This window comes from Anas platyrhynchos, chromosome 3 (genome assembly GCF_047663525.1).
Source record: "Anas platyrhynchos isolate ZD024472 breed Pekin duck chromosome 3, IASCAAS_PekinDuck_T2T, whole genome shotgun sequence".
Classification (NCBI taxonomy): Eukaryota; Metazoa; Chordata; class Aves; order Anseriformes; family Anatidae; genus Anas; species Anas platyrhynchos.
This window is the reverse complement of record NC_092589.1, coordinates 56,862,165-56,890,157: the sequence shown is the minus strand read 5'-3', so window position 1 is coordinate 56,890,157 and position 27,993 is coordinate 56,862,165. Positions and strand designations below refer to the sequence as shown.

The following is a 27,993-nucleotide window of genomic DNA, read 5'->3' as shown; positions in this document are numbered from 1 at the left end:
TTTTATCTATTTTGTAGCTGTCTTTAAGTGTTAACTTTGTGAGCAAAGCAGAGATGCTTAGAAAAGAAGGTCTGCAGAGGGTCAAAAAATACACAGCATTTTTCTAGAGAACAAAAAGCCTTGTCCAACAAACGCAGAAGGAGATGAGATGCCAGTGGTTAGTTTTAAGCTTTATTTCTGGTCTAAAACCAAAGACCTCTTTATAGCCTAATAGAATTATAGACTCGAGTCTACCATTAATAGCATGCATGGCGCCAGAGTAATAAAAAATGGAAATTCATTGTCTAAGAATGATTTACAAAGTACAGTAATTCATGTCAGAGTTTCCACAACATTATGGTTCTCAAAAAAATCTCAGGTCCAACTAACTACCAGTGTTCAGTTAGACATTGATCCTTTAATGAATGCATGCACTTTACTGATTTTACTTTGGCAATGTTACAAGCATGGAATTGAGAGAGAGAGAGAGAGAGAGAGAATATGTGCCGTGAAATATTCAGCAACATTTCTGGTCTGCTTTGTACTTGGGATCTTTAAGTTATTCATTTCATCTTTCCACCCTCTGGGAGATATCTGTACCACAGAACATGTAAACTTCTGAAAAAATACACATTTTTTAATGTTGACTTCTTCAGAAATTGTAATAAGTAAATGTGAGCAAGCAAAGATCAGATTTAAGGACTGTTTTAGCAATAGGCTTTATTTAGGATGACCATGAATAAAAATAATGCATAGAGAGCATTAATTAGCCCATTTTCTACCATATGTCCACAGTGTCCCTGTAGCTCACACCAAGTGAGCTTCCTCACTTCTTTTTAACCATGCACATTTAGTTGTAATGGTTCAGCTCGTCTTCAGTCATCAATAGGGAGCCTTGTTACTATGGTGACAGACAGATGGATTAATGCAATGTTTAGAGAGATACAGCAGTGCCAAATTTTGATATATACAGTAAGCGCTAATGTACTGCATACACGAGAGGGCATGCATGCAGAAAATCCCAGGGACAGTCTTCCGTATGCACGGAGAGGGCTCTGACACAAAATTCCCATTATCTTGACAGAAAGTGGCCATCTATCTCCCACTTATAACCTTCAAAAACGGCCTGTTGCAGGCAGGGACAGTCACTTTCGAAACTTAAAATGAATGTCTACCGAGGCCTGCTGGAAAAGGCTGCTGTCAACACCTAACAAGTAAGCTGTATATATTAGGCCACGGAGCTACTGGTCATCTGAGAGTCATTATCTGTAATCCACTGCCTGAAGTGCAGGCTGACACTTTCAGCTGAGCCCGCTACATCGGCCTGTTTGCTTTACTCACTGTGGCTCTCACTGATGAGGAAGAAATGCTAGGTATACAAAAATGATGGGATTTTTCCCGAGCACAGGCAGAGTGCATGTAGAGTAATTCTTCCTAGCAACTTTCACACTTCCTTTTCTCTCAGACCTTAATGACCGGCACCTTCAGCACCCATCTCACCCCCTTCCCTAGAGCTGCTAATGAGCTTTCCTGTTTTTAGAGTATTAGCTTAATGGTTTGTGTCTTGCAAAAATCCTCAGACAGAGATGAAATTGCTATAGGAATAAGATGTGACAGTTATGCTATGAAACCCTGCCAATTATGCTATGAATTCCCCAGCTCACAGAACTATTAGTTGCATAGTTGATTTTATTCTCTGTGCAATGTTTGAACCATCCCATTATTGCAGAACATCACTGCAGAAAGCTGTGATAAGCAACTAAATTCACTGAGAAGTCAGGTATTTTTAAAAGGCAGGTTGACCTACAGACTGAAATTCTGGCACAAACGTGGCACTTTTAGAAATACTCTAAATGGGAAATCAAAAGCGCTTTATCCAGATCACACTATTAATTTATGCTACAAGAATAATTTAATTAGAAACGTTTTTCACCCATCTACACAAAGTGATAATTATCATTCATCATGAGCCTAATATTCAGCTCTCCTCCCAGGCCTTTTTTTTTAATTGTAATATTAACTATAGCAATTAAGCTCTGTGAATGACCGCAAAAAGGGCCTTTGGATATAATCTTCGCTGAAGCTGATTAGGAGAAGTATACATTTCATATTCATGCCAATTAATTTTGTGGCTGGGTTTCTCGGCGGGTGATGTACTATATGAGTCAATTTGATATTGGCCATCGCCCAACGACAAATAAAACACCAGCCCAATCCCTTTCCCGTGTGTTTTGCAACATGTGCCACCGCCGAAGGCCCCCAGACCAGTGTAGCTGGCCTCATGAGGACACCCAGTGGCATGGGCTGGGCACAGCAGCTCTCCTCCTGGCCCATCCAGACATCATCCACTTCTGAAAATGGCCCTGGAGATGCTCCTGCTGCTGAGCGTTGGCCCATGATGGTAGTGTGTTCCCCCGGCACTGGAAGGCATCATAATTTGGTGAGTTAGATCTGAATCAGATGAAAACGAGCCAAGTTTGCTGCCACTCTTACGCAGCCTCTCTGACTAACTCACGCTGGGTTTTCAGGGGAATGTGCCGGCTGTACCAAGCCGCCCAGGGTGACGGGGAACCCTGGAGGTCTCCAGCCCAGCCTCCTCTCCAAGCAGGGTCAGCTGAGAGCTCAGGCCAGGTTGCTCAGGGCTTTAACTTTAATCTGAGCCCGACTGCCCTCATGAGGGACGGTCGTGGGGACCTGTTTGAGTGGTGGACTCGGAGGTACCCAGTGAAGCCCACAGCTGGAAACACACACACAGGATACATAACCCTACATATTGCGCTGTCACCAAGAGGTCTCTTCTGTCCACAGACTTTTCTCCACAGAAAACCTTGATTCCAGGCTATTGCCAGGTGACAACAGCTCACCATCTAACCTTTGTTACCAGACCACCTTTGTTACCTCAGGTCAGACATATAGGCAGAGTGGCTGAGTCTGAAGTCCCAGACCATGCTTTATGGGCACCACAGCAATAATAAATTATTTTTTGCTTTTTCTTTTTTTTAAATTAATCAGACATACATTTTTCTCTGGGCCATGTTAAAGGCTTTTCTAGCACTGCAAAATAATTATAAAAGTTGATAGATAATATTTCATTCTGTAATGAAATACATACTGAAATCCTTAAAGACATGGTATCCCACAAAAAATAATAATAATTAAAAAAAAAAATAAGAGCTCATAAATATTTGTTAGGCCCCTAAAGCAATGGTAGCATCACAGGAATTGGGGAAGGATCTATGATTTGTTTCTGTAGTTAAGAAGGGAATGTGGGCACAGCCAAAGAGACGAGGGCATATTTCATTTTCAGAGAAAGAGCATTCTAAACATTGAGCAGGTAATAAAACATGTAGTTTAGTAAGGGATAAGAACAGAAAATAAGTAGAAACACTTATGTGCAAGAAGCCCCTGAGATGTCCTCAGAACCATCCCCCAGAAACCTGTATCTCCTGAAGCCCCAAATGCAAGTCATCACTCCCCAGGAGCTCCCCAAATGTCCCCATCTCTGCAGAGCCACACGAACACGGTCCAAGACATGTGACAGCCCCAACATGTGACATCAACATCTCTGAAATGTGCAGTGTGCCTCTGATCAGCCTTAATGTCATCACATGAGTGCTAATTTGGGATTTTTAACTGGAGCTCTGGCCACACTGCCAGTGGGACTTCTGCCATTTACTGAACTGTGGCCAGGCTCTGGCCTTACAAATACAGGACACTGTGGTGTCAATGCAACAGTCAGTCTTGTCCTAGGTTAAGCCTGAGCTACCGAATAACCAAAAAGTGAAATAAAAAAAGAATCATTTTATCTTCTGCAGAAGTAAACAGTAAGGTAGAAAAGCAGACTAGTGCTGAAGGGGATGACCAGATATCTAGGGATCCATCTTCCCAGCCTATTCTTTTGCCAAAGAACTACAGCAAAACTTTGTGCAAACCGATTGATTTCTTCACTTCCTCTTCTCTAAATGGAAAAATACCCCTCACATAAATCTGTGAAGCTAGCTCAATCAATATTTTTGAAGCGTCTTCTGTTTCTCAGATGCAAGGCTCTTACTATAATTGTTCTTCTATCTGACAAATGATCACTGACTTTGTCAGGATATCTGTGTCTAAATCCTATAAATCATTATTCAGTGGCCAGATCTTTCCTAAAAGAGATCTGAGGACTTACTCTCAGCACGTGAATTTCAGACACCAAAGTCTAAAGAAAGGCACAACAGTAACCAGCTTATTTCTTATTACCATAAAACCAGAAACTACGCTAGAAACAAAATCATAGTTGCAGAATGCTTCCCTTTCTTGTCCAATAGACCAGAAAATTGATCTGAAATGCTTAACCAGCTTCCTCATGCCTCCTTCTGTACACAAAGCTAAGGGTGCCCTGTATTTTCAGGAATATCAAAGCTTTCATAAATACAGGAAATGACCCAACTCAGTCAAAGAGCAAGACTCAACTCACCCAAGAGCTAACAAGCAGCTCAACTGCTGTATTTTCTCTCCTTCCAAAACCAGCATTTGGCTCCTTTTAAAATTCTTTTACATAATTAAATTCTGTTAGCGAACATGTCATTTTAACCAGTATTCAAATCAACCTCCTGTAAGCTTTGAATTGGATTTTCTATCTCCAAGCCTGATGCTGTGTTTCATCTGCCAACTTCCTCTGCAGTGGCACTGAAGGCTGCTCTGAATACATACTATCAGACAGTTGGGTAGTTCAGTAAATATATTTATTTTGTCCCAGTGAGCTTATAAACTAGCTCTTTCTCTTCTAAAGATCTGGATGTCAACCCTGGTCCTCAAGTGAAACCAGCCCTCAGCGTGAATTGCTGGTGTTCTCCTGTCACTGTGCACTCCTGCACAATTAGCCATCTGTCTGCTCATAAGAGGACATGGAGCAGGAGAAACACAGGCCAGGACTGAAATATTTTGCAGCATTATGTTAAGAAGTTTGCACACAGTGTTCTTATTTCTTGGGTTAGCTGCTTATAGGCAGGAACACCACATATTCACAAGGATTATTTTAAAACAACAACAAAACCCATAAAACTTAGGGGATGTCTTTATGCAAACCTGTTTCTTCTGTATATTTCTTAAATTTATTTTCTTCCTTGTGCTCTTGCTTTTTGTGTTTCCATACCTCACCCTCATAAATACTGTATGCTTTATGAAATTCCTTAAGAGAGGCACTGTGTTACAAATTTTTCATGAAAACCCAAGGGTTGATGTAAAAATCCTAAACACAACTTCAGAATCATGGATGCAGATTTACACATACTTTGAAGCTGAAAATTTTGCTTCATACCGTCTGCTTTTGCCTTACTATTTCTTTTTTATAATCAAAGAAGACCACAGAAGGAAGTCTACCATCCACAATTGCTTTGCTGTGAAACTTGGCATCCTGGCCATTGCAAACTTTAACAAATATTAAACATGCACACAGTGCCTGAACCTCGCAATTATCATTTACTGATGTTGTCTAAATTCAGGCTTGTAGTCAAATTAGATTAGTAAAAAGTAATGCATTTTTCAATCCTACCATCACCTATATAACCTTATTTGCATATACATTTTCATGCCCTCGTTTTGGGAAGATTCGAATATTTGATACTAGAATCATAAAAATCAGTCTTTCAGAAAAATGTCTGGTTTTAGAGAAAGATAACAACTTTAGAAAAGACAACAGGTTAATTCTGAGTAGCTACAGTCTGTTCACTTGTGTACTGTAACAGTGACTGAGAAGGAATAAGAAGAGAAAACGCAAGGCTTCTGTGTAAATTATATTTCAAAGGAGAACAAGAAAAGATTGATATTGCAAACCAGATGGACACAATTCTGCTGAACTTTTTTTTTTTTTTTTTTTTTTTTTTTTTTTTTTTTTAAGCAAGACCATTTATTTTACAACACTAGGAATTTTAAGTTACTCAGCAAGACAGAGTGGGATTCATGGGTTTTATGCCCTACTTTAAGTCTTTGTGAATGATTAATAGAGACAGATCTTATCTGACTCTCTTAAAGATAGATTCCTGGCATTGTTCAAACCAAGATTAAATAACACCATTATTCCTTTTCTCATCTTTCTCCCTTGTCCTGGAGATTTGAAAGAAAGTGATGTGTTGATTGATGTGAACTCAAAAAAACTATCTTGAAAAGAAAATCCAGGACTTTATCATCAAGGACAAAAAAAGAGGTTATTATCCCGACAGTTCAATGATTCTCCTTGCAGATATCTGGGTGATCTGGGCACAATTTACACTCAAAATCTATGTATGCTGTTGTTTTAGTGTTATGCATACTAATGACATCTAAATACTTTATATAACCGTATACACTTCTGCCTTAAGCTACGAAAATAATTATTATATATGTATGTGTATATATATATATATATATATACACACACACACACACACACACACACACTGAGCTCGTGTTTCTCTCCCAGCTGCTCCTTCATGCCCAAACGCCGTGCAGCCGGCGCAGCACACGCCCTGCCAGAAAAGGCTCCGGGTTGGCTTTCACAAGCCCTGCGACCAGGAAGTTTCCCAAAATACTCCATTTTTCGCCTAGCAACCCAATCCCCCGCAGTGAGCCGCTCGGGTACAAACTCCAGAGGCTCACGGGGAGGTGCACTGAGGGAAGCCGGGGAGGGAACACCCGGGGGGGGGGGGGAGGGCTGCGCTCGGCCGCCTCCTTGCCAGAAAAGGCTGGTGTTCAGCGGCTGGAGGAGGAAGAGGAGGAGGAGGAAGAGCGGCTGCCTGTCCCTGCCCTCCTCCTTCTCTTCCGGGTTAGCCATCGCCACCGCCTCCTGCCGGGCCATGGGGGACGCCCCGCAGGGCGCCGCGGCGGCTCCGCTGGACGCGGGGCTGGGGCCGGCCCTGCCCCGGGGCGCCGGGAGCTCCGCGGCCGCCCAGGACGAGGTCTTCCTCATCAAAGGTGCGGGGATCGGTGGCGAGGAGGAGCCGGCCCGGGATGGCCCCGGCCCGGGCTGGCCCTGGCCGAGGAGCGGAGCTCCCCGGGGCGCCCCCGCTGCCGCTCCGGCTCCGGCGGGGCTGGAGACCCGCACTCGCTGCCCCGGGGGGCGCTGAGGGGAGGCCCCGGCCCCAGGCACGCGTGGAGGTCCGCCTCTGCTGAGGGCAGGGGCTGATAAAAACCCGTGGTTGTTTCCGAAATCAGGGGAAAAAAAAATCACAACCAGGTTGCTGGTTAGTAGACCCTGAAGTGTAAAAGGCAGCGGGCGTCCCGCGTGCTGGCACTGCCTGAGGTACCTCATGTGCTTCAGTGACATGATCACAGCAAACTTCCCCATCAACAGTAACAGCCTAATTAATTTTTTAGGCTATTATACCTAACATAAGAATGTTTTGCATCTTGCTTTCTATTCAGGCCATTTTATTTTTAAACCTGACTGCAGTTTATCTTTTTGGTCACAAAATAAGAACGAGTAGCCCCCTAAAGAGGGGATTTCAGTATGAACCAGATGCTTTTGTGCAGTGCACCCAGCCTGTGGTGCATCTTTCTCTTAAAAGCAGTCTGGTTGTGGCTACACATGCCCTTCTGATGCAAGAAGCAGAGGGACCAATGGACCCCATGTAACTTTGGAAACACTGAAGAACTGAAAGTGAGGGGTGCTCTGTGTCTTGGGAAAGCTCATGCCTTTTTATTATTATTATTTTGAAATAGAGCATTAGAACAGAAAACAGACAAAACCAAGGAAGTGTTGCTTACAGAATGGTTTTCTGAGGTACTCACGGATTTCTCGGATGTCTCTTTAAAGTATCAAATGGTGCAGCAGAAGAATTGCACACATCTTCCTCTGGAGAAGGGCAAGGCACAGTGATAGACCAAGATGATTTTAGTAGCCTGGCTCTGGAGTGAGAGAGGTTGCTGAGGGAGCAGCGGACATTTGGAAGTACTGTGAAAAGGCATTCTGGGATGCAAAAAGACTTCTGCATTCCATGCTTCACAAATAAACACTTGCTATGCATTGTCAAAGTCCTCTATTTCAAAAATAATTGTCCTACTCGCTGTACTGGGTTAATGTAAATAATTTGGACAACATCCTTTCCCTTCAGCACATGCTGACAGATTCTCATTTTTCAGTTATTTTCAAAACAGGTTTTTACTATTTTTCACCCTAGAAAACAAAATCTTAATTTTTATTTCTTAAACTTTTCTCGGCAGGTGGAATTTTTCTGGGTACTGTTGCAACAGCAGGAATGATAGCAGGTTTTGGCACCACACTTGCCATGACAAAAAAGAAGAATCCAAACTGGTTCAGTAAGGTTTGTTCCTTTTAAACTGTTTTCCAGTTGTGATACACAGAAAAAAAATGCAAAAAATTGCTTATAAAAATGTCAGTACATGTAGAACTTGGCTGTCCAAAGTTGACGGTAAGAGCTCTAGACCTTCAATTAAGTCATTAGGAGTAGTAATAGTTTTAAAAAATCAATTCAGAGTTGGTGCTGCTAAATACTTTAGTGCTTGAGATTAGTTGAAATAAAACAACATTAAGCTTACACTGTTAGCTTTAATCATACTACTGCTATACAACGCAATGTAATCGATGATCTATTTTTATCCTGTGATGTGAACATCCTTCAGTCATGAGCTTCAGCGATCCAACTTACCATGCAGTCCTGTGGTGCTATCATGAACTGGGAAGAGAGGAAACCATGGAGTAACAGTGGGATGGAGAGGCAGAAAGCCTGTAAGATGTGGAATACATAATATGAAAAAAATAAAACACTGTTCCACTAGTTATAAGAATGTATTACAATAAAGAAGTTCTATTTTTTAACTTTTTTTTTTTAAAGTCCTTTATCTTGGACATGGCATTTTTCCAGATATTGTATATTCTTGGCTGTCAGACCTGTCTTGATTTAATCAAGAGTGACATTACATTGACATCCTAAAATACATTTGCTGGAAGTGGCTCCATACGATACATACCATTTAAACTTTTACTGAAAACCAGTATCTGTTACTATCTGCGCAAATGAATTTCAGCAGTTTGCTAGGAAAAAAATATGATTCCTGGGTCCCTTAACTTTAATACTGCAAAGTGTAGAAAGAAGGTATTTTGTCAGGGCACTTGTAGGTGAGCAATTTCAAAAGGGAAGACTAGACTTGGAGAACATCTGTAGAGGCTCTCTGAGGTTTTGTTACCAAAGAGGTAAAGTTTTGCGGTAGCATTCTTATTTAAATGTAGACTTACTGCAGGTCATTGCCTATTATATTTAATAACACATTATGTATAAGAATAGAAGTGTACCTATGAATACCTAAAGATGATCGCATCCTTATTAGATGCTTAATGTCTAAACAGTATTTTTTTCCATTTAAGATGAGGCCATAGCTTGGCAGGTATGTCAGGCAAACATAAGCTGGCAGTGCTGTTCAAAGAAGTAACCCAACCATCCCAGAATTAATGCTGGAAAGAAATAAAATACCCATTCTTTCAGCATCTTTGCTGGTTTGTGGTATCTTTTGTGCCAGTGAAACCACAGCATACAAGTCGGAGTAGAAACAAGCAAATGTGACATGGTCTGGGACCAATTTAAATAGTTTGATGGGAGCAAAAATAGCAATTTAATGGAGGAGTTGTAGCATCACAGCATCATGATTGTTTTCATATTTTGAGAAAGCAACAGTATGAGACCCTAGTCTAACAGAATGGCATCAATGTTACTGGCAAGAGATAAAGCTGAAATTGAACTTATTGTACCTCCTTCATGACAGTGGACTTAACTAAGTATCATAAGAATTTGTAGAACCAGAGCCCCATATTTACTTTGAAATGAGGCTACATAGTCCTGTTTTGTGAATGACTGCAGAGGCTTTCAATTAAGAAATTCTGTTTTGGGATGTGTGTGTTAAAATTAAATGGTCATATGCAGCAGCTTCCCTATGAGAAGCATCCAATTTTACCAGCATTTAGTCAGGTGTTTAATTTTACAGTGGGTTAGGTCATATAAAGCAGTGAACACCCTGAACAGTCAACCAAAGCAGTTGAACTTAACATTCATTTATTTTAAGCACTGCTTCCTTTCAGATACATTCATATACACAAGAGAACGTTTACAGGATTGAGGCCTGGGTCTGGAAAAAAAAAGTCATTTCTTTTTCTCCCAGTTCCTGCTTGTTTTTCCAGAAAAAAAAAAAATACAGTGTGGAGCATATATTTTGGCATTGGTTAATAGCTGATTTCTTAAATCAAAGAGTTATCCTTTTTTCTGGTATAGGAGCAGTAATGAAGAGAAAATAATCTGCACATAGAATAACAGGTTTATGAATAAAATGTTCTTTTTGTTAGTGATGCCTTTTTCTCCCATGATATCATACTAGTTTACTCTTGTCATCTTTTTTTTTTTTAAGCATTTCATTAATCAGGATTCTCGATGCTTTGAACACAGTATTTGATAATCATATGACAAATTGTGGTGTTTACAGAGATCTTTATATTTAATAACACCGAATAATCAAGCTTTTGACCAAACACGGTTTGACTGCTGTCAGTAAAACCAAGTCAACTGTTTCTACATAGCACTTATTTTTTCTGGGACAATCAAGCATTTAAATAGCATTCGAGTTTTTTTTGCCAGCAATTTTCACGGATAATGACTTCTATTTAAAGATTCTGTGTAGAGGTTATTTTTGTCCATTCTTTTTCCATCTTCCAAGTGGGAGAAGTTCTACATGTTGTGTATGTTTAGACTCTTGAGGCAGGAAAACATCAGAAATAATCATCAGCGTTTTTAGATCTACTCAACACAATCTCTACTGAAGGAGTTAAGAAAGTTCATTAGCTGTGGTAAGGAAATAATAGGACGTGGTTTAATGGTGTAACTAGAGATCTCCCAAGTTGGTGTCCATGCTCATATGTGTATGTATACACACATGCTTACAGAGCACTGTTTTGTTACCAGCTTCCACTTTGGGGATGTCCAAATCAGAATAAATAAGGATCAAGAGAGATTTTGCTCATGCCCTTTGCAAGGGTGTATTTGTCCTTGGTAACTGCCTAGAACTAAATCCAAAGGACAAGTGTTAATACTGAGCAGTATCTTAGGATCATTTCAACATTTTGATAAATACAAAGCCAAGAGGAAAAAAAAATATTGATGCTTCTTCACTGATCAAATACCACACTGATAAGCATTGTTCATGTGCTAAACTTTATCAAAGAAGAGCAATTAAAAAAAAAAAGTCCTAACAGAGAATGCAAAAGATTTTTTCTACCTTTTGTGATAAACAGAGAAATGCAGTTCTTTAAAATAATTTTCCTCTAGAACGTGTCAGATCTTTCATAGAACGGCTCAGGTCAGAACGGACCTTAAAGCCCACCCAGTTCCAGACACCTCCCACCAGCCCAGGTTGCCCAAAGCCCCATCCAGCCTGGCCTTGAGCACCTCCAGGGATGGGGCATCCACAGCTTCTCTGGGCAGCCTGTGCCAGGGCCTCACCACCCTCACAGTGAAGGATTTCCTCCTAACATATAGTGTAAGTTACCCCTCTTTTAGTTTAAAATCTTCCCACAAGTTAATTTTTAGTCACTTCCACATTTTAGACTACAAGTGAAAGAACTCTTTACTGATTATATTTGTATGCTTGTACTCTCATTACTTTACCTCTGAGCAATAATTATTTTGTTTTTATTATTTTTTTTATTTAATACCCAGTAAGTAAGTAGGACTATTCAGTTGTGTGAGGACCACAGATGCCAGTCTTTAGTTGTTATCTTCTTAAATCTATGTTTCTATGTGAAGAATTGAACAGTGATCCTTCTGAGGGGAAAAAAAAAAAAAAAACCCTTTTACTGACATTTACCACTAGGAGTGAGAGGATTACATCCTACTGCTGTTATAGGCTACACAGACTGCAGCTCTCCTGCAGCAGATAAGTAGAGAGAAGTGGGCAGTGTGATCCGAGAACGGCTCGCTAGCAGCAAACACATGGTGTGAATTGATTGATGTAAGCCAGCACGCGTTTGTGCACTTCATAGCTGCACTGTGCCCTGATGTGCTGCAACTGAAAAGGTTTCATCGTGGTTGGGACTCAGTTGTGGTTGAGGCTCCTTTCTTCTTGGCCTGAGATGACATCCCCAAGTGTTTTTGTTTTCAGGACACATCTCATGGAAGACTCTCAAGGAGCAGAATTGTAAAAACACCCACTCTTATTTCTGAGAAAAATGGAAGTATGAACACTGAACAGCATTATCTTTGTTACCACTTAGTGAACTCCGCAGGGGATGGGGTTTAACGTTGCTGCTTATTCTTTTCAAAAAATTCCTAAACAGTTTCTAGACCTCCTTCAGAATTCAGCCTCTCAAAAATCAGTCCTTCAGTCACAGTTACATTCTGCCTCAAACTGAAAGCTACATAGGTTCATCCAGTTTTCTCATTCGCTACTTTAGGAGTGCAGGTAAAAACATAATAGACTGAAGGCCTTGACCTACTCATACTCTTCCTCTCCTCCCCCAGTAAAAAGTACCAAAATCAGTTTTGTAAAATGATTATGTTCTGATGTTTGTAGCATGAGGGCTTTTGATCCACTTTGGGGTTCTGATCCTGAGCCAGTTTCGTATTTTGAGTGGTGGGATACCTGCCAGATTCTTGTGCTCATGAAACACTTCATTTCGATGTTTCTGGGTAATAAAAATCATCCCCAGGTGCTACTGGTAGCCATGAAAGCTGTTCCTTGTGAGAAAGCAGCTTATACACCTACTTTGTGTCTGTTTGGGCCTGCCACCATCCATAACAAGAGCTTCTGTGGCCACACTACTACAGCTGGCAGGACAGGAAAGAGCACTAAGTTAAACTTTTTTTTTTTTTGTTATTATTATTTAAATCAACTATCATTCAAGTTGCCTTGATCACTCTGTTTTTGCTCCTAGGGTATGACTGCCACAGCTGCATTACCAGAGAGTGGTTCATCACTGGCCTTACGAGCCCTAGGATGGGGCTCACTCTATGCCTGGTGCGGAGTTGGATTGCTGAGTTTTGCCATCTGGAAGGCGCTGGGTGTTCACAGTGTGAGTAGCAAGCATGATCCTCTCAAATACCATATTTTTCCTTGAATCAGTCATCTTGGAGTGTCATCTCTATACTACAGCCTGGCAGTACCCCTTCATTCCCCAGATGTAGAGTGACTAACCTGAGGGCTCTGCAGTCTGAAAAGTCATTCTTGCATCTTCCCTAAGTGGGATGTTGTGGGAAGAGACAACCTGGGGGGGAAGAACAGTTTTGTCCTGTTTATGTTTATTTACACAGATGTTTCAGATTCTTCAGAAAAGAGTCAGTGTTCTGCTGCAGAGACTAAAATAGTAGCAGCAAGCTTTCTGTATCCTTTGCTTATGGAATTGAAGGCTACCCCCAAATCCTATCTTTAGAGCTGCCTGTTTATTTGTTCAAGGTCCATTTTCTGCATCAGGACATGAGGGACATAAAAGCTGAGAGGAAGACAGCTTTCTTTCAAGTGTGTTTCTGTAAGGGGCAAAGGGGCAGAAGCGCTATTCCACCACATACCATGTCAAGGCAAAGAAACTCGGGAAGCATCTGTATGTCTCAAGGGGCCAAGGCTATCTTTAGCCAAGTGCTTATGTTCCAGTGTTTCACAGCGTTGAGTGTGAACACTAGAGTTCATGTAAGCATTTTGGTTTGCCCCTAGTAACGAGCCCATGACTGAAGAGTTCCCCTGCAGCTGTTTGGCAGAGCTGTCTACATCCTTTTAAGGGGTAGGAATGAATAGACTTCCTCTACTTTCTGTGACAAATTAATTCTATATTCAGCAAAGCATTTCATGCTCTCCAGACACTAAAAGAAGCAAGATATTACTTCATCCTGATGCTCATTAATAGCTTCATTCAAGTTCTCACTTCTTGTCCACTCTGCCAATGCATCCTGTGGGTTACCATTTGGGTCCCAGCATACAATCGCATCTTCCCTGGTCTCCAATGTTGAATCTCACTAAGAGCCATTAAATGCAGGCAAAACACAAAGCATAGCAGGACACAGGATGCAGCTACAGTGCATTTTGTTTATACTCAAGTCCTTGTAAGGCTATGGTGGAATAGCAGAAAAGGGGTAACAAGAGTGGGAATGCCAATTTATGCTCTCTGCATGCTGACCTACAACAGTCCACTCAATTTACTGTCAGTATATCATCGTCCAAGAGGATTCATTCTGCTAGAGTATTTCTGGCCCTGCCAAAGGATAGCAAAATATGACTAGTCAGCAGTTTCTGTTTACTGTTGGTCAGTAAGCTTAATTTTTATTTTCTTTGAGAAATGCTGACCTGGACCCACAGTTGCTTGCTTTTCTTGTGAGACCACTTTCCTTTAGACTGTATGACAGGGAACAATGGCATAAACTTGAGATGGCCAAGTCCCAGGACATGTCACAGTCTGACAGGGAGCTTCCTGACAGCAGTGGTTCTTGGGTCTTAAGCATGCAGCACAGGGCACGGCCTTTTAGCAACTAGTTGAACGTTCCCAGTCAAAAAGTCATTCCTTATTTTATTCTGCGTTATATTAGTGTTGAAAGGAAACAGGAGTAACTCTTAAAAAGCTGCTGAAAATGTCTGTTGGTAGTGGTTTCTGTTGTAGGCTGCTCACATTTTACAACATGGCTCAGTTAGAACTGCAGACACTGAAGGAAGCAGATTTCTGTCAAGACCCTGTGGCCACCCGTGATTTTGAATAGCTGTCTCCCTGCTTTCTACTGACATACCTATTGCTTTCATTATAGACTTTTAAATGCCAGCTGCAGGAAAGAAACTAGTTTGATAGTACTAAAAAACAAAAATCGGCATTTGTAAATTGACTGTCATGCGTTTCTTTATCCTGTTTTACCTTATGTCTGTTAAAATCAAACATACATGTTTAAAGTAGCTAAACGTACAAAATCAAAAGTGTTAAAAATGAAATACTCTGACCAAAGAGAAGAGATTCTAGAAATATTCTTAACTGTAAAGAACAAGTCATTTTTGATTGTCGTTGACACTTCTTGTGTACTACTTTAACATAACAATCAGAGCAAATATTGACTCATAAAAGATAATTCATAGGGTAACACAATACGTTTGAAAATTCTTCATTGCTGTCACATAAACAGAGATAACATATTAGTGACTGGTCAGTTAAAATACTAACTTTTAAGGACCTATATTAAATGCATTCATTGTATCTAATAGTTATTAGATAATCCCCAAAATAAATCAAGTTTAATTTGTATGAGCTATTTACTGGAGTTATCACTTAGTGAAATAAAGTTTCTTTATGTATTTTCAGACCTCAGAAGCCATTCCTGATTTTACACTAAGCTCCACATTTCAAATTTTAATTTCAGTTCAACACTTTGAAAAGAGGCTCTTACAGGCTTACCTGAATAAAAACATCTTATGTCTTCAGTGTAATAGAATGCTGTGAGTTCGATTGCACAGTAACAGTTGCAGGTTCCAAAGTATCATAGACCTGTAGAAATCGAAATTATAATTTCAATTGAAGGATGATGTACGTAGATTTTGAATCTGTGACTTCAAAGCAAACTTTAGCCTCTGAAAGCACTGTATTATACGTAACCTCAGGGAAAGCTTGATTCATTTTGTTGCCAGGAACGTGTGAGATCTTAATAACTAAACTTTTGGCAGCTGGACAAAGATAAGAAGAGCTTGCTGCCCTGCCCCTTCACCTTACTGCCTTTAACAGCAACCAGCTGCCTTTGGGACCTGCTAATTAGCGATCTGGCCCTGCTGCCATCCTTTCTCAGCTGGGCACAAACTTCATTTGTTTAAGAGCTCCTGATAATATTGGTAACAATATTATGACAGCTCATATGGTGTTTCAATATTAAGTTGTTAAGCATAATAAAGTTCTAATTGTAAACACCACAGATGTTTCATTTAGCAAAAAAGAAGCTGCGTCTGTCACACATAAAAATGCATTAGCTCCAGCGTGTTCTCAAATTCATTGTCAGCGCTGTCCTTGTGAGTGTCTGGGTGGGATCTGAGTGAAGAAAGGACTGACTTTCACGTACAGTTTGGAGGGGAGTTCGGAGTCAAGTAAAACTGAGCTGCTCTGCGGTTTGATGCCTAATACCATCTCAGGGAGTAAAGCACAAGAAGCCACAGTGGAAAATCAGGTGTGATGGGTTGGAGATCTCAAAGCAATAGCTCTCTGGCCATCGACACTATTGAGCAGTTTTCCCCCTGACCGATCATCCACATAAACTGCTGAAGTTCATGCACACCAGAGCTTGCTCAGACTTTCAAGGAGAAGCAGAGCTGGGCAGTGACGTTGGAGAAGTTCAGCAAATGATGTGCTGCGTGCTTTGAATCACTTTAGCCATGCACTGGTTTGTAGTGGTGGGCCACTTAACTGGTGTCCATCAATTGTTGTAATCAGTGTGCTTGCCATTCATCCATTTTCATCATATTTGTGTCCATAGGATAAGTGGTAAGCATCTTCCACTCACCTGGAAAGACAAAACTAAAACCAGCGATGAGGCTGGTACAATTTCTTTTTTTTGGGGGGGGTTGGTGGGCAGGGGGTTGGTGTGCAGGAGGGCAGTGGCTATGGGCTCCGCTGCATGCAGGGGCCAGGGGACTTGGGGATATATATATATGTGTGTGTATAGTTTGTCTCGCTTGCACTGCAGCTACATCTGCTGGCGGCAGGAGAGAACATCAGCACGTTCAATGTCTAGGAATAAGCCAGTTTTATTTTTCACGCCTATTGAATGAGTGTTTTTAATTGCCTTGTAATGGCCTGTTTTCTTAAGCAAGTATGACTGCAGTGGCAAATGCTGTTGCCCCTGGTTAGAGCCCAGAAGAGCGCTTTTCATTTGGTATCACTGCCAAAATACTGTGATTTTTAACGTTCAGGGACGTGGTCCCTGTGAGCATCAATTATCAACGGGACAGGGTGATTGATAAAGATACGTATGACTGTAAGCTTTGTGACTGTTTAAATTATGTTGTCATCACTTACGAAGTCAGAGATGGAACGACAAGAACAAACCGGCACGATATTTCCTTGATAAGTTATAATTGCTGTAATTAATCTGCGTCTGTGTTTCTGGAGCAGCGTTGCGAGTACTCAGCAGTTCGTATTGTGGAAGGAAACTGGAACTGCAGTGTCGTGAAAGTGCTTTGTCCTTACGCCTCCTGACGCAGCCTGCTTTTGCTGGAGAAGCCGGCACAGAGCAGTCACTGCTGAGGTCTGTTCTGGACACTAGGATGATGCTCCAGTGTTGGTGATACTAAGTTTTTATTTAATCTTTGTGGTTTATTGGTTCTTAAAACAGTGCTGTGACGATGCCTACTTCCAGCTCTTAAGTGGCTTTATTGTTAAGGGTGGTTCCCCGTAGCTGTACAGCCTACTGATTTTATGCTAGCATGAAAACCCAGGAGTGACAGCGAGCCACTGATCTTTATATCTCGGAAAGGGATATAAAAGATTTTATGCTGTCTCAGGATGGGCTGTTAATATCCCCTGACTGCAGTTATCACTGTTGAAATCTTAGAATATCCTGGTAAGTAATAAACCCTCGTAAATTCCTGGGAACTGTTATCCCTAAACTGAGAAGTGATGGGTCAGTGAGGACTTGGGCTGAAAATGGTTTAAATTCTGTTTTTCATTAACGTGAAAGAGAAATCTTCATTTTCAGGACGTAGGAGCTTATGGTTATCTATTTTTACATTGTACACCGTGCAGAAATTATCCAGCTGTCATTAACAGAATGACTTTTGTAACTCGCTTCCCACAATTTCTTAGGAAAATACTTTAAAGTAAGTCCACCTTCGACTACCTCAGGGCCTAGCAGCTCTGTATTAGCAAGTGTCATCGAACAAAATCAAACAGGTCGGTGAAGCAGTTTGGGTCTGGGGACACCTACAACCATATCTAGGGGATTTTTAAAATCTGGACTGACTCTAGCCTTGTCCCATGGCATGGGTATGTCCCATGTCCCTTGGGTAGCACCGTCTCTTTCAGGGATAGACTGGTCTTAGGTCTCAGGTCGTCATGTATTATACAGTAGGCTTGTGTAGTTACTTGTGCTGAAATAAAACCTTTCAGTATCTAAAACCATAGGGTTACCAGAGGTGAGAAGTAACTGATCAAAAAGGAAGTGGCACAGACTCTTTTATAAATCATTTTCTAATGATAAATTGTCTGAACATTGTGGTGTTTAAACAGTTCTGATCTTATCTCCATCCATGAAGGCACAGAGTGCAGCAATGCAAACCATGTCTGTGAGTATACTGTTAAAAAACTTGGTAAAATTGGTGGTCACAGAATAGTCCTGGAAACTTGGAGGAAAAAAAAACACGTCTCTGAATGAGGCCCAAAATCTATTGTTTTGTTTCTGTAATATTACTTCACATTAAACACTTTAATTAAGCTAAAGTTATAATAAAACTGTAAAATCTGAATTAAAAGTCTAACGCAGAGCAGACTTGCTGGAGCTAATACAGTTTGGTGATTTATCTGCTCTGTCCCCTGCCTTCCCTGCTGTCTTTTTAAAGGCAGAAACGTGGCATGTTAGAAGTCTGTACAAGCAGGATGCACACCATGGTGTTCCCTTGCTTTATCTGGTGAGTGAAACGGGCAGGGCCTACTTTTGTGAAATAAATGATTCCTCATTTTTTGAAAAAGACCTTTTTGACTCATCCCTCTGTCCCCAAGTGCTTTTTTCTTACTCCTCAACCTCTGACTTTAGAGGGTTTACATAGTCTGATTCCCCTGTAGCTGACTGTCATCAATACATTGTTTACATTTATCCATATATTGCATTCGGTGTGCTTATTTTAGAGGGATAACTGATGGTGCTAATCACATTAAGCTGAATTCCACTTTCCTTACAATATGGCTGCTGTTTATCAGCAGTACCAAATAACTTGGAAAAACGTTTCACGGTTTTCTAGAAGTTACAGTTAACTTCTAAACCTTTATTTTAAATAAGCAGGGTTTTCTTTTTAATTAAATACTTACAGCTACAGAATACTTGACAACTACTAAAACATACCTTTGAATGCCTGTTGGTATTATTATTTTTTTTACATACCAGCAATTACAAGCCTTTTTTTTTTCTTTGAAGCAGAACAATGCTTCAGCACTTGCACACTGAGGCATTCAGCAATTAACAAATGAGACAGAATGTGCTTTAAGAGCCCTTTTGCTCTCTATGCCCTCAGTAAATTAGGTTTTATTTCCTCAGAAATAAAAGCATTTGTTCTCCCATAGGAAAAAGGGTTGGGATGATTCATCTGTAGGTTTGAGAGATCGTGTCTTGTTGCTTATATATCTGTTCTATGGAAAGCTGGGAAAATACTGAGAAGAATTGCCTAGTAATTTGTGACTAATATAGTTACAAAATATTAGTTTATCATTTTTATGGTGACTCCTAATGAAATATCCTCTTTTTCATTGATCTTAACTTTTAAAATATTAACAGCCTAACACAATCGCACAGCTGTGTAGAGACATCTAAAACAATTAGAAATGATACGGAGAATATATGCCTGCCATGGTTTTCTGGTAGGGACAATTCCTAGGCGGGCTGCTTTTCTCTAGAGGAAACCTAGCCTCTAAATCACCGTTTTAAGTATAACAATATTAGCATCCCCTCGGCTATTTTGGGAGATATTTGATATAATTTTGTGGGACTGTATTCATAGGTACAATATAAATACAAAAGAATATTGGGTTTAAGGGTAGATGATTTTCAGAAATGAAATGAGAACATGGAGAAATTGTCTTCACGAATTACTGGGTTTAGCATCCATAAACAGTACTACTACCTACAGATCTCAACCAACTATAGACATATTGCAGAGGCTTACGTTTTTATGCTATTTCATAAATAGCATATGCAGCTATATAATATAAAATATATCTATATAAAAATAAAGTATAAAATATATAAAAGAAATGTTGCCATAAAAGCATTACATCTCCTAGAATCATCATAGAGTCATTCATTCTAGATGTTTTTTTACTATTAGTTTTTACTTTTCCTTGTATTTAATCCCCGCCTATTCATGACTTTTCTAGTCCTTATCGTGCTTATGTTTGATTGCACAATAAAATCTTTTCTTTCCTATTTCATGATCACGGAACTCAAAATAATTCAAATTTGCCCTTTTTTTTTTGACATTGTTTTACTTCCTCAATACTTGAATTCCAGATTTTAGAAAGAAGATGGAGTACTAGTACAAGTTAGCACTTCCTCCTCCTGTTTATACACAGTTTTTCTGTACTGCTTGTATTGCCTAATTAGTTTGGGGAGGAGAAGACTTGCCTCCACACATATGTACTGCTAGCTTTTTGCAGAAGAAGTAAAAAGAAAAAAACAAGGAACCTGTGAACCTCACTGTGTACTTGGTAGAGCAGAATGCTTATTCAAGGAATAAGACCATCATTTTCTTCCTGGAAAGCCGCTACATCTGCATTATCAGTAGGGACAGCTGTAAGGAAGTATTTCAAGAACACAGGAAGGCTGTAGCAGTAGCTCTCTCGAGGAATTATTTTACTGTGTCTTGGAAGAGACTCGTGGCTGTCAGCTGCCAACAACCTGTTAGGAAGGCAGACAGAATGGATACAGAATATAGCAGCGTTCAGCCTTTGGTCTGAAATTGCCTCCGTGGAGCAGCTCCAGGTCTCTGGAAGTGTGCAGGTGGATCAGCGCGCTTCTTGGCTGCATGTAATGCAAACTACACGCATATAACTATAGTCTGAATAAAAGCTTATCTGACTGGTGTGAATTCCTCATGCTGCATCTCAGTACCATGGGGTCTTCTTGTGCTTCATGAAGCGTGGCAGGATGGCAGTGCCTGCTCACCATATGCTTCTGTGGTCTAGGAGCCAAGCTGCTGTGCTGGACTGAAAGTACCCTGTCGTCCCCATCTTTGTGCAACATGATGGGTCGCTTGTGTGCAATTCAGCACTGTTCCAGGCATCATTGCTTAAGAACAGGGCTTTAGTTTTGTGCTGGCTCTTTTCTCAGCCATGAATCTCACTTGTGGCTGATGCGTGCTGTGAATTCCTGGACATACAGAGAAAAAAAATTACTCAGGTTACTTTTTTCAGGAACTACCTACTTGCATGCAATTCATGTTTTTCATTTATTTCAGAAATCCAGATTACAGCACACAAGAGCGTGTACAGTGGGGACGCTCATCCTGATGCTTCGGGTCCATTAACCAACATGCTTTATACATTTAGATATTTAACTATCTTAAATTTTAGATTACATTAATTTTTCAAATTGCCCCGGGTGACTAAGGAGCAATGAGTAATACACAATAATAGACTAATCATGTGGATGTTCTTTTCAGGCACCCAGATTAGAAAGTACGATTTTACAGAAATAAATGGCAAGTTCCTCAGTGATTCCAAAATTTTTTCACTCCATTTTTCTGCATGGCGTGAAAGCCTTTTGCAGTATAGCCCAAACTTTGTACCATTATTTTTATTTTGAAGCCTCGCACAGCATCACTGGAATCAATGGGAATGGGCTTGAGAATGAAACACGAACATCATCTGGTTTGAGATATCATATACTACAAAAACCCAAGCTCTTGTCCTTCCACTTCAGAAAAATCAACTGGGAAATGCACAGAAATTTAAAGTAGGCATATATCTCTGAAGCTAAGGAGAGCTTCTCCAGAAAATGATTTTTTTTTTATTTTTTTGTTCTGAATAGTCAGAACACTGGGATTGCCTTTGCCAGTGAAGTGTAAGACCTAAGAATATGGACCAGAAAAGTGTTTCCCATGCTTGCCCTGCACCGAGTGCTCCGTTTTGCCTTGGCAGTCGGGGAATCGCCTGCAGCTGGCAGGCTGTCGGCCCTGCACTTGGAGTACTGTAAGGGCTCGGTGCTCACTGTTTTCTGCAAATAACTTGCTATTTCTGCATGCAGGCTTTGGTAAGTGTTTGATAACAAGGGTGACAACAATCATTTTTAAGATTTGGAAAATGGTGGCCAGAACAATCCTCGCTGATGCTCTTAAACCCAGGGCAGCCTGTCTCAGCTTCATGCCTTGCGAGGTGGAAGGTGGCTGATGAGGACATGTGGCACAGACACACCGTATCCAGCCGATACTCCAGTTCAGGGCATCTAACCCCATTTTGCTTAGAAGCTAATGTAAGCAGTTCCTACTGGTGCAAGTACTAAAATAGGAAGCTAATAATTCCTAGAATCTGGGTTGGCCTATTACGAATGTCAGACATTAAAGAGAACATTTCTTCATAAAACTTTCATTCTAGGATTCAAATAGACTCTTTTAGCCCCTCTTCCATTCATTTTAATATGAACGGCCACGTAAGTGCTCTCAGTAATAGTGCTCTCCCAATTTTTGTGTGACATTCTGTCAACGATGTACATTAAAAAGACATTATTAAATGGAAGATGCTTTTAGGTCCCCATATTTTTGCCACCTGAGGCAGGATCATTAGGTTAAGATAAGAAAATAACAGTGATCTGTAGCTATTACAGATTATTTAATGCAGTAAGGTAGATGATACCCTTTTAGAAAGAAGCCTGACAGTCAGAGGTGGAACGGTTACTGTAATTTATTTGGCAGGAAAAAACAGCGTCAAGCTTTGCAATATCTATGATAAAAAAAAAATAAAAATCACTGGAATGAAATTGACTTCAGAGAGTTGCCTCCAGGAAGAGCGAATGCTGAAATGTTAAATCAAGAGATGTGCTACAAATCGTTCGTGTACCACTAGGTGCAGGAGCAGGATTTGAGAGAGCGGCCTGTGATCCTGAAGGCAGCAGAAGGAGGTGGAATATGTTCAGCTTTTAGTGCTCGGTTTACTCTGCTATTAATCAGAGACATTATTACAGTTGAACTGAGAACCCCAGGGTCCGTGTGGCTGGCAATAATAAAGAGGCAGCCATTTCAGTGAATTACTTCAAAACATTCCAGTGGTTAGTGGATAGCGTATTAGCTTTGCTAATTAAATTAACGCTTTTTGTATTGAGACCGGTGGCGTGTGTATTTGGGAATCTGGAGAAAATACAGAAGATTTCTGGGTCGGAGAGGGGAGAGCAGACCTTCCAAATGGGATGTCTACTGAAAAAAAAAGGCAAGGCAAGACATGGATTTGCAACTGCTGTGTTTCCTTGTCAAGAAAGTGCAGTATTCATAGGATATAAAGCTAAATTTATCATTTTCACGAGAATCTGACCACAACGTAGGAGGCTGAATGGATACCAGGAAATCCATTTCATGGCAGGATAGCTAACTCGTATCACTAGTGAAAAATGTTTGCCTTCACTACAAGGATCCTCTGAAGCTGTGAGTTATTTTGAAGGCCAAATGAGGTCCTATACTAAATACAGGTTGGCCAGGCAAGGCCCAACATACTCAGCTCATGGTCTCTGACTGACAGAAGTCACAGCCTAAAATTTGGTAAGACAAGGGTTCATAAGCAGACAGACGTTGTCACTGGGAGAGAAGAGGGAGGAACTCTGGGTTGCTGTTTCCCTGGTTGTTTATGTGTGCATACACCGGTGCCACCCATCAGAGAAAAGCTGGGTTTTGGTTGTCCCCATACATTTAGGTAGTGTGGGAAGTGAGCTGTAGGGGAGCTCTGAGTGCAGGGAGGACAGCGACCAGGATTTAGAAGTACATTGAGTTTGTGCAACAAGCACAAGCATGGAAGCGGAGGAAGAAACTGAAAAGCTGGTGATATAAGTGGAACAGAAGAGAAACCTTAGTCCAAATCAAAGCCCTAATGAAGTCCTGTAGTGCAGTTTCATACTGGAGGAAGAGAGAGAAAATAAAAGTCCATGAGTAGTATTACTTACATCGCTTAATCTATTACTCAGAAACTGTTGTGGAGAGAAATATTAGGGTGCAGGATCATTTAACTTGCATAGAAATTTAAGTAAGAGTTGTAGCTGTGACATTTGTCTTGTGAACAATCTGTCTGTGGTTAAACAGTCTGTGAGGACATCATGTATAGCTTAGGCCCACGCCAGTCTCCGTGGATAATGCCTTTCTTAAACAGCTGACACCCTAAACCATAATGCTGAAAGGACAGTGCGCGGTGATGATCAGCTTGGCTTTCATCAACATGACTCACTGTCCAGAATGGGAATCACAAAAGAAGAAAGTTTGTGGAATAATGTAAAACACTGTCAAACCTGTGAACTGCAATGCAAAACTACTTTGTGCCAAGGAGGGTCATGGAAAAGGACACAGACGCTTGCAAGAGAGGAAGTGATCAAGGAGACAGTGCCATCACCTGCAAACTGGTTTTACAAATAAGCATTAGAATCTACGGAGATAAGGCTGAGGAAATTTTTCAAGGGGTCTTAAAACCAAAAAAAAAAAAAAAAAAAAAAAGACATTGAACAGATTTTGTCCATGTGTTAAAGGAAAATTGCTTTTCTAGAAAATGAGTTGCTTTTACCTGCAGAACATAAATTAGCATTCTGAAGGGAGAGAAAAAATCTGCATGTTTTTAAATCTGCAGTAGCTAGCAGTGAGTGTTTTAGTGCTTTCTAAATAAATACTTTTTTTTTTTTTCTTCCTTCAGAATAAACCTGTAGTGTTTTATTTCCCAGACAAGATTGCTTTGTGCATTTAAGGACTAGGCTTTGACATATTTGTAATTATGAGTTAGCTGTTAGAGTGAGGCAGTGCTGTAGTTCACTGAACGGCTTCCCTACCCATCATCCTTTTTTGGAGACCTTATGTAACTGCTTTTAGTTTTCCTTTGGTATCTTGTGTTGTCAGTGGAGAAATAGAGGTGTCCTGCAGGGCTAAAAATAAATTGAAAATCGGAGTTTAGGAGCAGCCAAAACCAAAAAGCAACAACAAAAAAAAGGTGAGAAACAGATTACACCAGATCATATAAAATGATCATAAAAATGGTATAAAATGTTTATTTCCAGTTTTACCAACTGAGCTATGGCAGATCAGGTTAGGATCCGACTATTCCTATGTTATCAAACACCCAGAGAATACTTAGAGTGAGATGAGAGAGCTTGGTTCACTCTCTAGGAAGTAAAAAATATTAAGTATGTTAAATACTTGCCACATGTCAGAGAACTCAGGTAACTTACTTACAGAAGACTAGAAAAAAAGCTTGGGGCAAAACAAAGTTCCTAAAGCATTTCATACTGTAAATACTTGTATTCAATTGTCAGCAATTGTGTAATGTAATTTTGGCTGTTCTCCTACATTGTCTGTGATGCTGTGTTTAGGGTCTTTGTAAATACTACCTGTCTACAAAAGCTTTTCAGGTTTAACTAAGTTGCAAAGATATTAAGTTAGTAACTATTGTGTTGAGTGCCAAGATTAAAAAAAAAAAAAAAAGAAAAAAGAAAAAGAAAAATCAACAACAAACAGCGACAAACCAAGAAATCAATCAAAACAGCTATCTGATCAAAATAAAATGTAAAGCAGAGAGCGGATTACTTTTTGCATAAGAACAAAGACAGGATAAAACTAAAAGGATAATTTGGCTCTGAATTTTCCTCCTACTTTATATAACATGTATTTTTATTTAATTAGCAGTCCCTAGGCATTTTTACTCAAAAATGTGGAATCTAAAATGTTTTCCTCCATCATAATTAATTATTTTCTTAGCAAAGATTTTTAAAATTTCTTTGTAAACAGTTTCTTTCCTTGTATCAGCTGTAATTTGAATAATTGCATTTCAGCAAGTACCAGTTGTCTGCTAGAATTGTTCATACACAGAAGGGCCTGGATAGAAAACACCCATAGCTATTTGTTAAAAAAACTGGTGACCCATAACACACAAAAGTTTGGTGTATAAGAGAAGATGTCTGTTTGGCTGCTTAGAATATACAGATCTCTTGGAACCCCTCCATGGGATATAGTGCTTGAGACAGCATTTTGTCTTGAAGATGTCATTGCACCTGTATGTTAATACCACACATCCTGTCTCCTGTGCGTGAATGTCATAGATTCTGTAGTTTCCTAAAAATAGAAGTTCAGATCTTCCCCTCTACATCCTGCTCTTCATGCAACAGGATTTGCACTGATTTGATTCTTCTATGTCTATCCTTAAAAATATACTACATGTAAAAATACTGGAAGAGAGGTACCTGCTAAATCTAAATAATACCTTCAAATAAAAGTGATTTTTAAAGAACTTAAACCTCAGTTTTGGCTTGCCAGGAAAATCGAATCAAACATTGGTGATAAAATGGTTGCCATAAATATAGATTTGGTGATTGGTTTTAATGTCAACACTGAATATAAAACCAGCAATCTTTCTCTTCTATAGCAGACAATTTACCAACAAAGAAAGAAAAGCATGGTCCTACGTGTAGTTGTGAATCTTATTTTCCTTCCTACTAATATACAAATTTTGTTTTGTCACCATATTGCTGGATAAACCTCAGGTGAACTTTTCTTTAAACTTCCTTAAAAATTCTTGAACAGACGTGGTGACCCTTTTATCCATAGCAAGTGTAGAATAAGGCACTGAAGTCAAAATATGGGCATGTTCTATTGAAGTAATTTTCCTATAAACAAACAAACAAACAAAAATGTGTGTGTATATATATATATATACACACACACATAACAGTTCATCTAATGGTAGTGAATCCTTCAGGCAAGTGGTCCAAATTAGGCACCCCAGTGTAGTGCTTTAGAAGTGGGTATTGTTGTGGGTCTCTTTATACTCTTTTTCACTTAGTTGAACCAGCATATTCAGAGGGAATGTCTTAATTCGCTGTAATTTTTAAGGCCTTTTTGCCTCTTCTTTACCTCACACAGATGTATTTTGTGGAGTAAGCCCAGGTTTCATGGTACTACTTTATTTGCTACTTATTAACAGCTGACAGCTTTTATTTTTTAATCTCTTTTATAGATGAAAGAATTCCGAACTAAAATGCAATCAATGTTTCCAGCAATTCCTAAAACTAGTGAGTCCACCGTTGAATGGGAAGACTTACTTAAATCAAAGTGAAAGAATCGGAAGCATTTGGAGATGGCTCTTTCAGCAAGAACAAGTAGCAGAAGTGTCCCATATGAAAAAAGAGAAGAAAGCTCAGACCGAGCAAGTTACTGGCCAAGTCCACTGAACTTGGGGATGCCAGTTAACATCTAAGAGGAAGAGAATTAAAATCATTATTTATACTGTACTTTTTCAGCATGTTTGGTATAGTTCCTTTGGGAGGAAATGAACCGTCCGAGACAAGTTTGATTCAACTAGAAAAAAGACTGTGTCTTATGAAGACTTAAAGAAGAAACTAACCTCAGTACTAAGTATGAGGACAAAACCCCAATAAACTCCTATCACATCCATCTTTTAAGAGAAATTTTAGGGAATTTCCCTAGGAAACAATGGTACTTTCAGTGCCATTTACGTGTAGCATTAGGATTATAAACATAAGACAGTTACAAAAGATCCATTAATGAGCCTGAAGGTAAAGCACACAGTGCACTCTGCTAAAAATAGAGGAGATATTTAAAGTTGTAACAGAGAAAGTGTCTAAACCAAGCTATTTTTATATGTCTGATGGGAAAGTTTAAATACTTCCAATAGGGAATTAATGATCTACTGAGCTCCTCCGTAGAGCAGCAGCAGAGATCTCAACAAAGTGCACTCTCTTTTCTCAGTAGTAGCCTTTTTATTGGATCCTACAGTTGTGAATCTACTGTAGATGCTACTGTACTCTACTATATTTGTATGGAAATGTTAAGTGTTAGATGAAAAAAACTTTGTATTTCAGTGGTTCCTGTGGCTCTTCTATTAGGAAAAATAATGTGTCATTTTCCAAACTGCAGTAATCTCATGTATTGTGGGTGTAAACTAAGAAGAATAATGTCTCAAACATTGTATTTGCAGAACTGTAGATCTGTAAAATTGCAGAAATTAAAAAAAAACCGTCAGTGAACAATCCTTTGTAGAATGCTCAATTATCAGTTTTTTTTTTTTATTAATTGCGCACAGTCCAATTAAGGCAGCTGTCAGATTTAATAAAGCCCTCTTCAAACTTGTCCTTTGTGATTAAATCTTTATAT

The 27,993-nt window shown here is 39.8% G+C and overlaps 1 protein-coding gene and 1 long non-coding RNA gene across 6 annotated transcripts; one reads left to right on the top strand and one right to left on the bottom strand.

Moving 5' to 3' along the window:
• Positions 1–145: 145 nt before the first annotated feature.
• On the bottom strand, positions 146–15,493 carry LOC110354728 (uncharacterized). 4 transcript variants are annotated; one of them, XR_003496410.3, is made up of 5 exons: positions 15,356–15,493; positions 13,129–13,198; positions 8,604–8,681; positions 7,726–7,842; positions 146–2,399 (listed from the first exon to the last, which is right to left on the bottom strand). It is a non-coding gene; the product is annotated as an uncharacterized lncRNA (long non-coding RNA). The 4 variants fall into 4 exon arrangements; XR_011808334.1 differs by lacking the exon at positions 146–2,399 and having other exon boundaries at positions 6,924–7,842; XR_011808335.1 differs by lacking the exons at positions 146–2,399; positions 7,726–7,842; positions 8,604–8,681 and adding an exon at positions 10,021–11,002.
• Positions 6,710–27,969, top strand: TMEM242 (transmembrane protein 242). Of its 2 annotated transcripts, none has more exons than XM_027454399.3 (4): positions 6,710–6,909; positions 8,158–8,258; positions 12,869–13,006; positions 15,263–15,400. In XM_027454399.3, exons 1-4 carry the CDS (start codon positions 6,792–6,794, stop codon positions 15,398–15,400), a joined length of 495 nt encoding a protein of 164 aa, XP_027310200.1. In that variant the 5' UTR covers positions 6,710–6,791. The 2 variants fall into 2 exon arrangements, with proteins under 2 accessions (XP_027310200.1, XP_027310201.1); XM_027454400.3 differs by lacking the exon at positions 15,263–15,400 and adding an exon at positions 26,837–27,969 and having other exon boundaries at positions 6,738–6,909.
• Positions 27,970–27,993: the final 24 nt, after the last annotated feature.

Excerpts from the sequence above, each read along its gene's own strand:
- TMEM242 (XM_027454399.3), top strand. The coding sequence starts at position 6,792 with ATGGGGGACGCCCCGCAGGGCGCCGCGGCGGCTCCGCTGGACGCGGGG. Across the intron at positions 6,910-8,157 it reads CGAGGTCTTCCTCATCAAAG|GTGGAATTTTTCTGGGTACT; the intron begins GTGCGGGGATCG and ends TTTTCTCGGCAG. Across the intron at positions 8,259-12,868 it reads ATCCAAACTGGTTCAGTAAG|GGTATGACTGCCACAGCTGC; the intron begins GTTTGTTCCTTT and ends TTTTGCTCCTAG.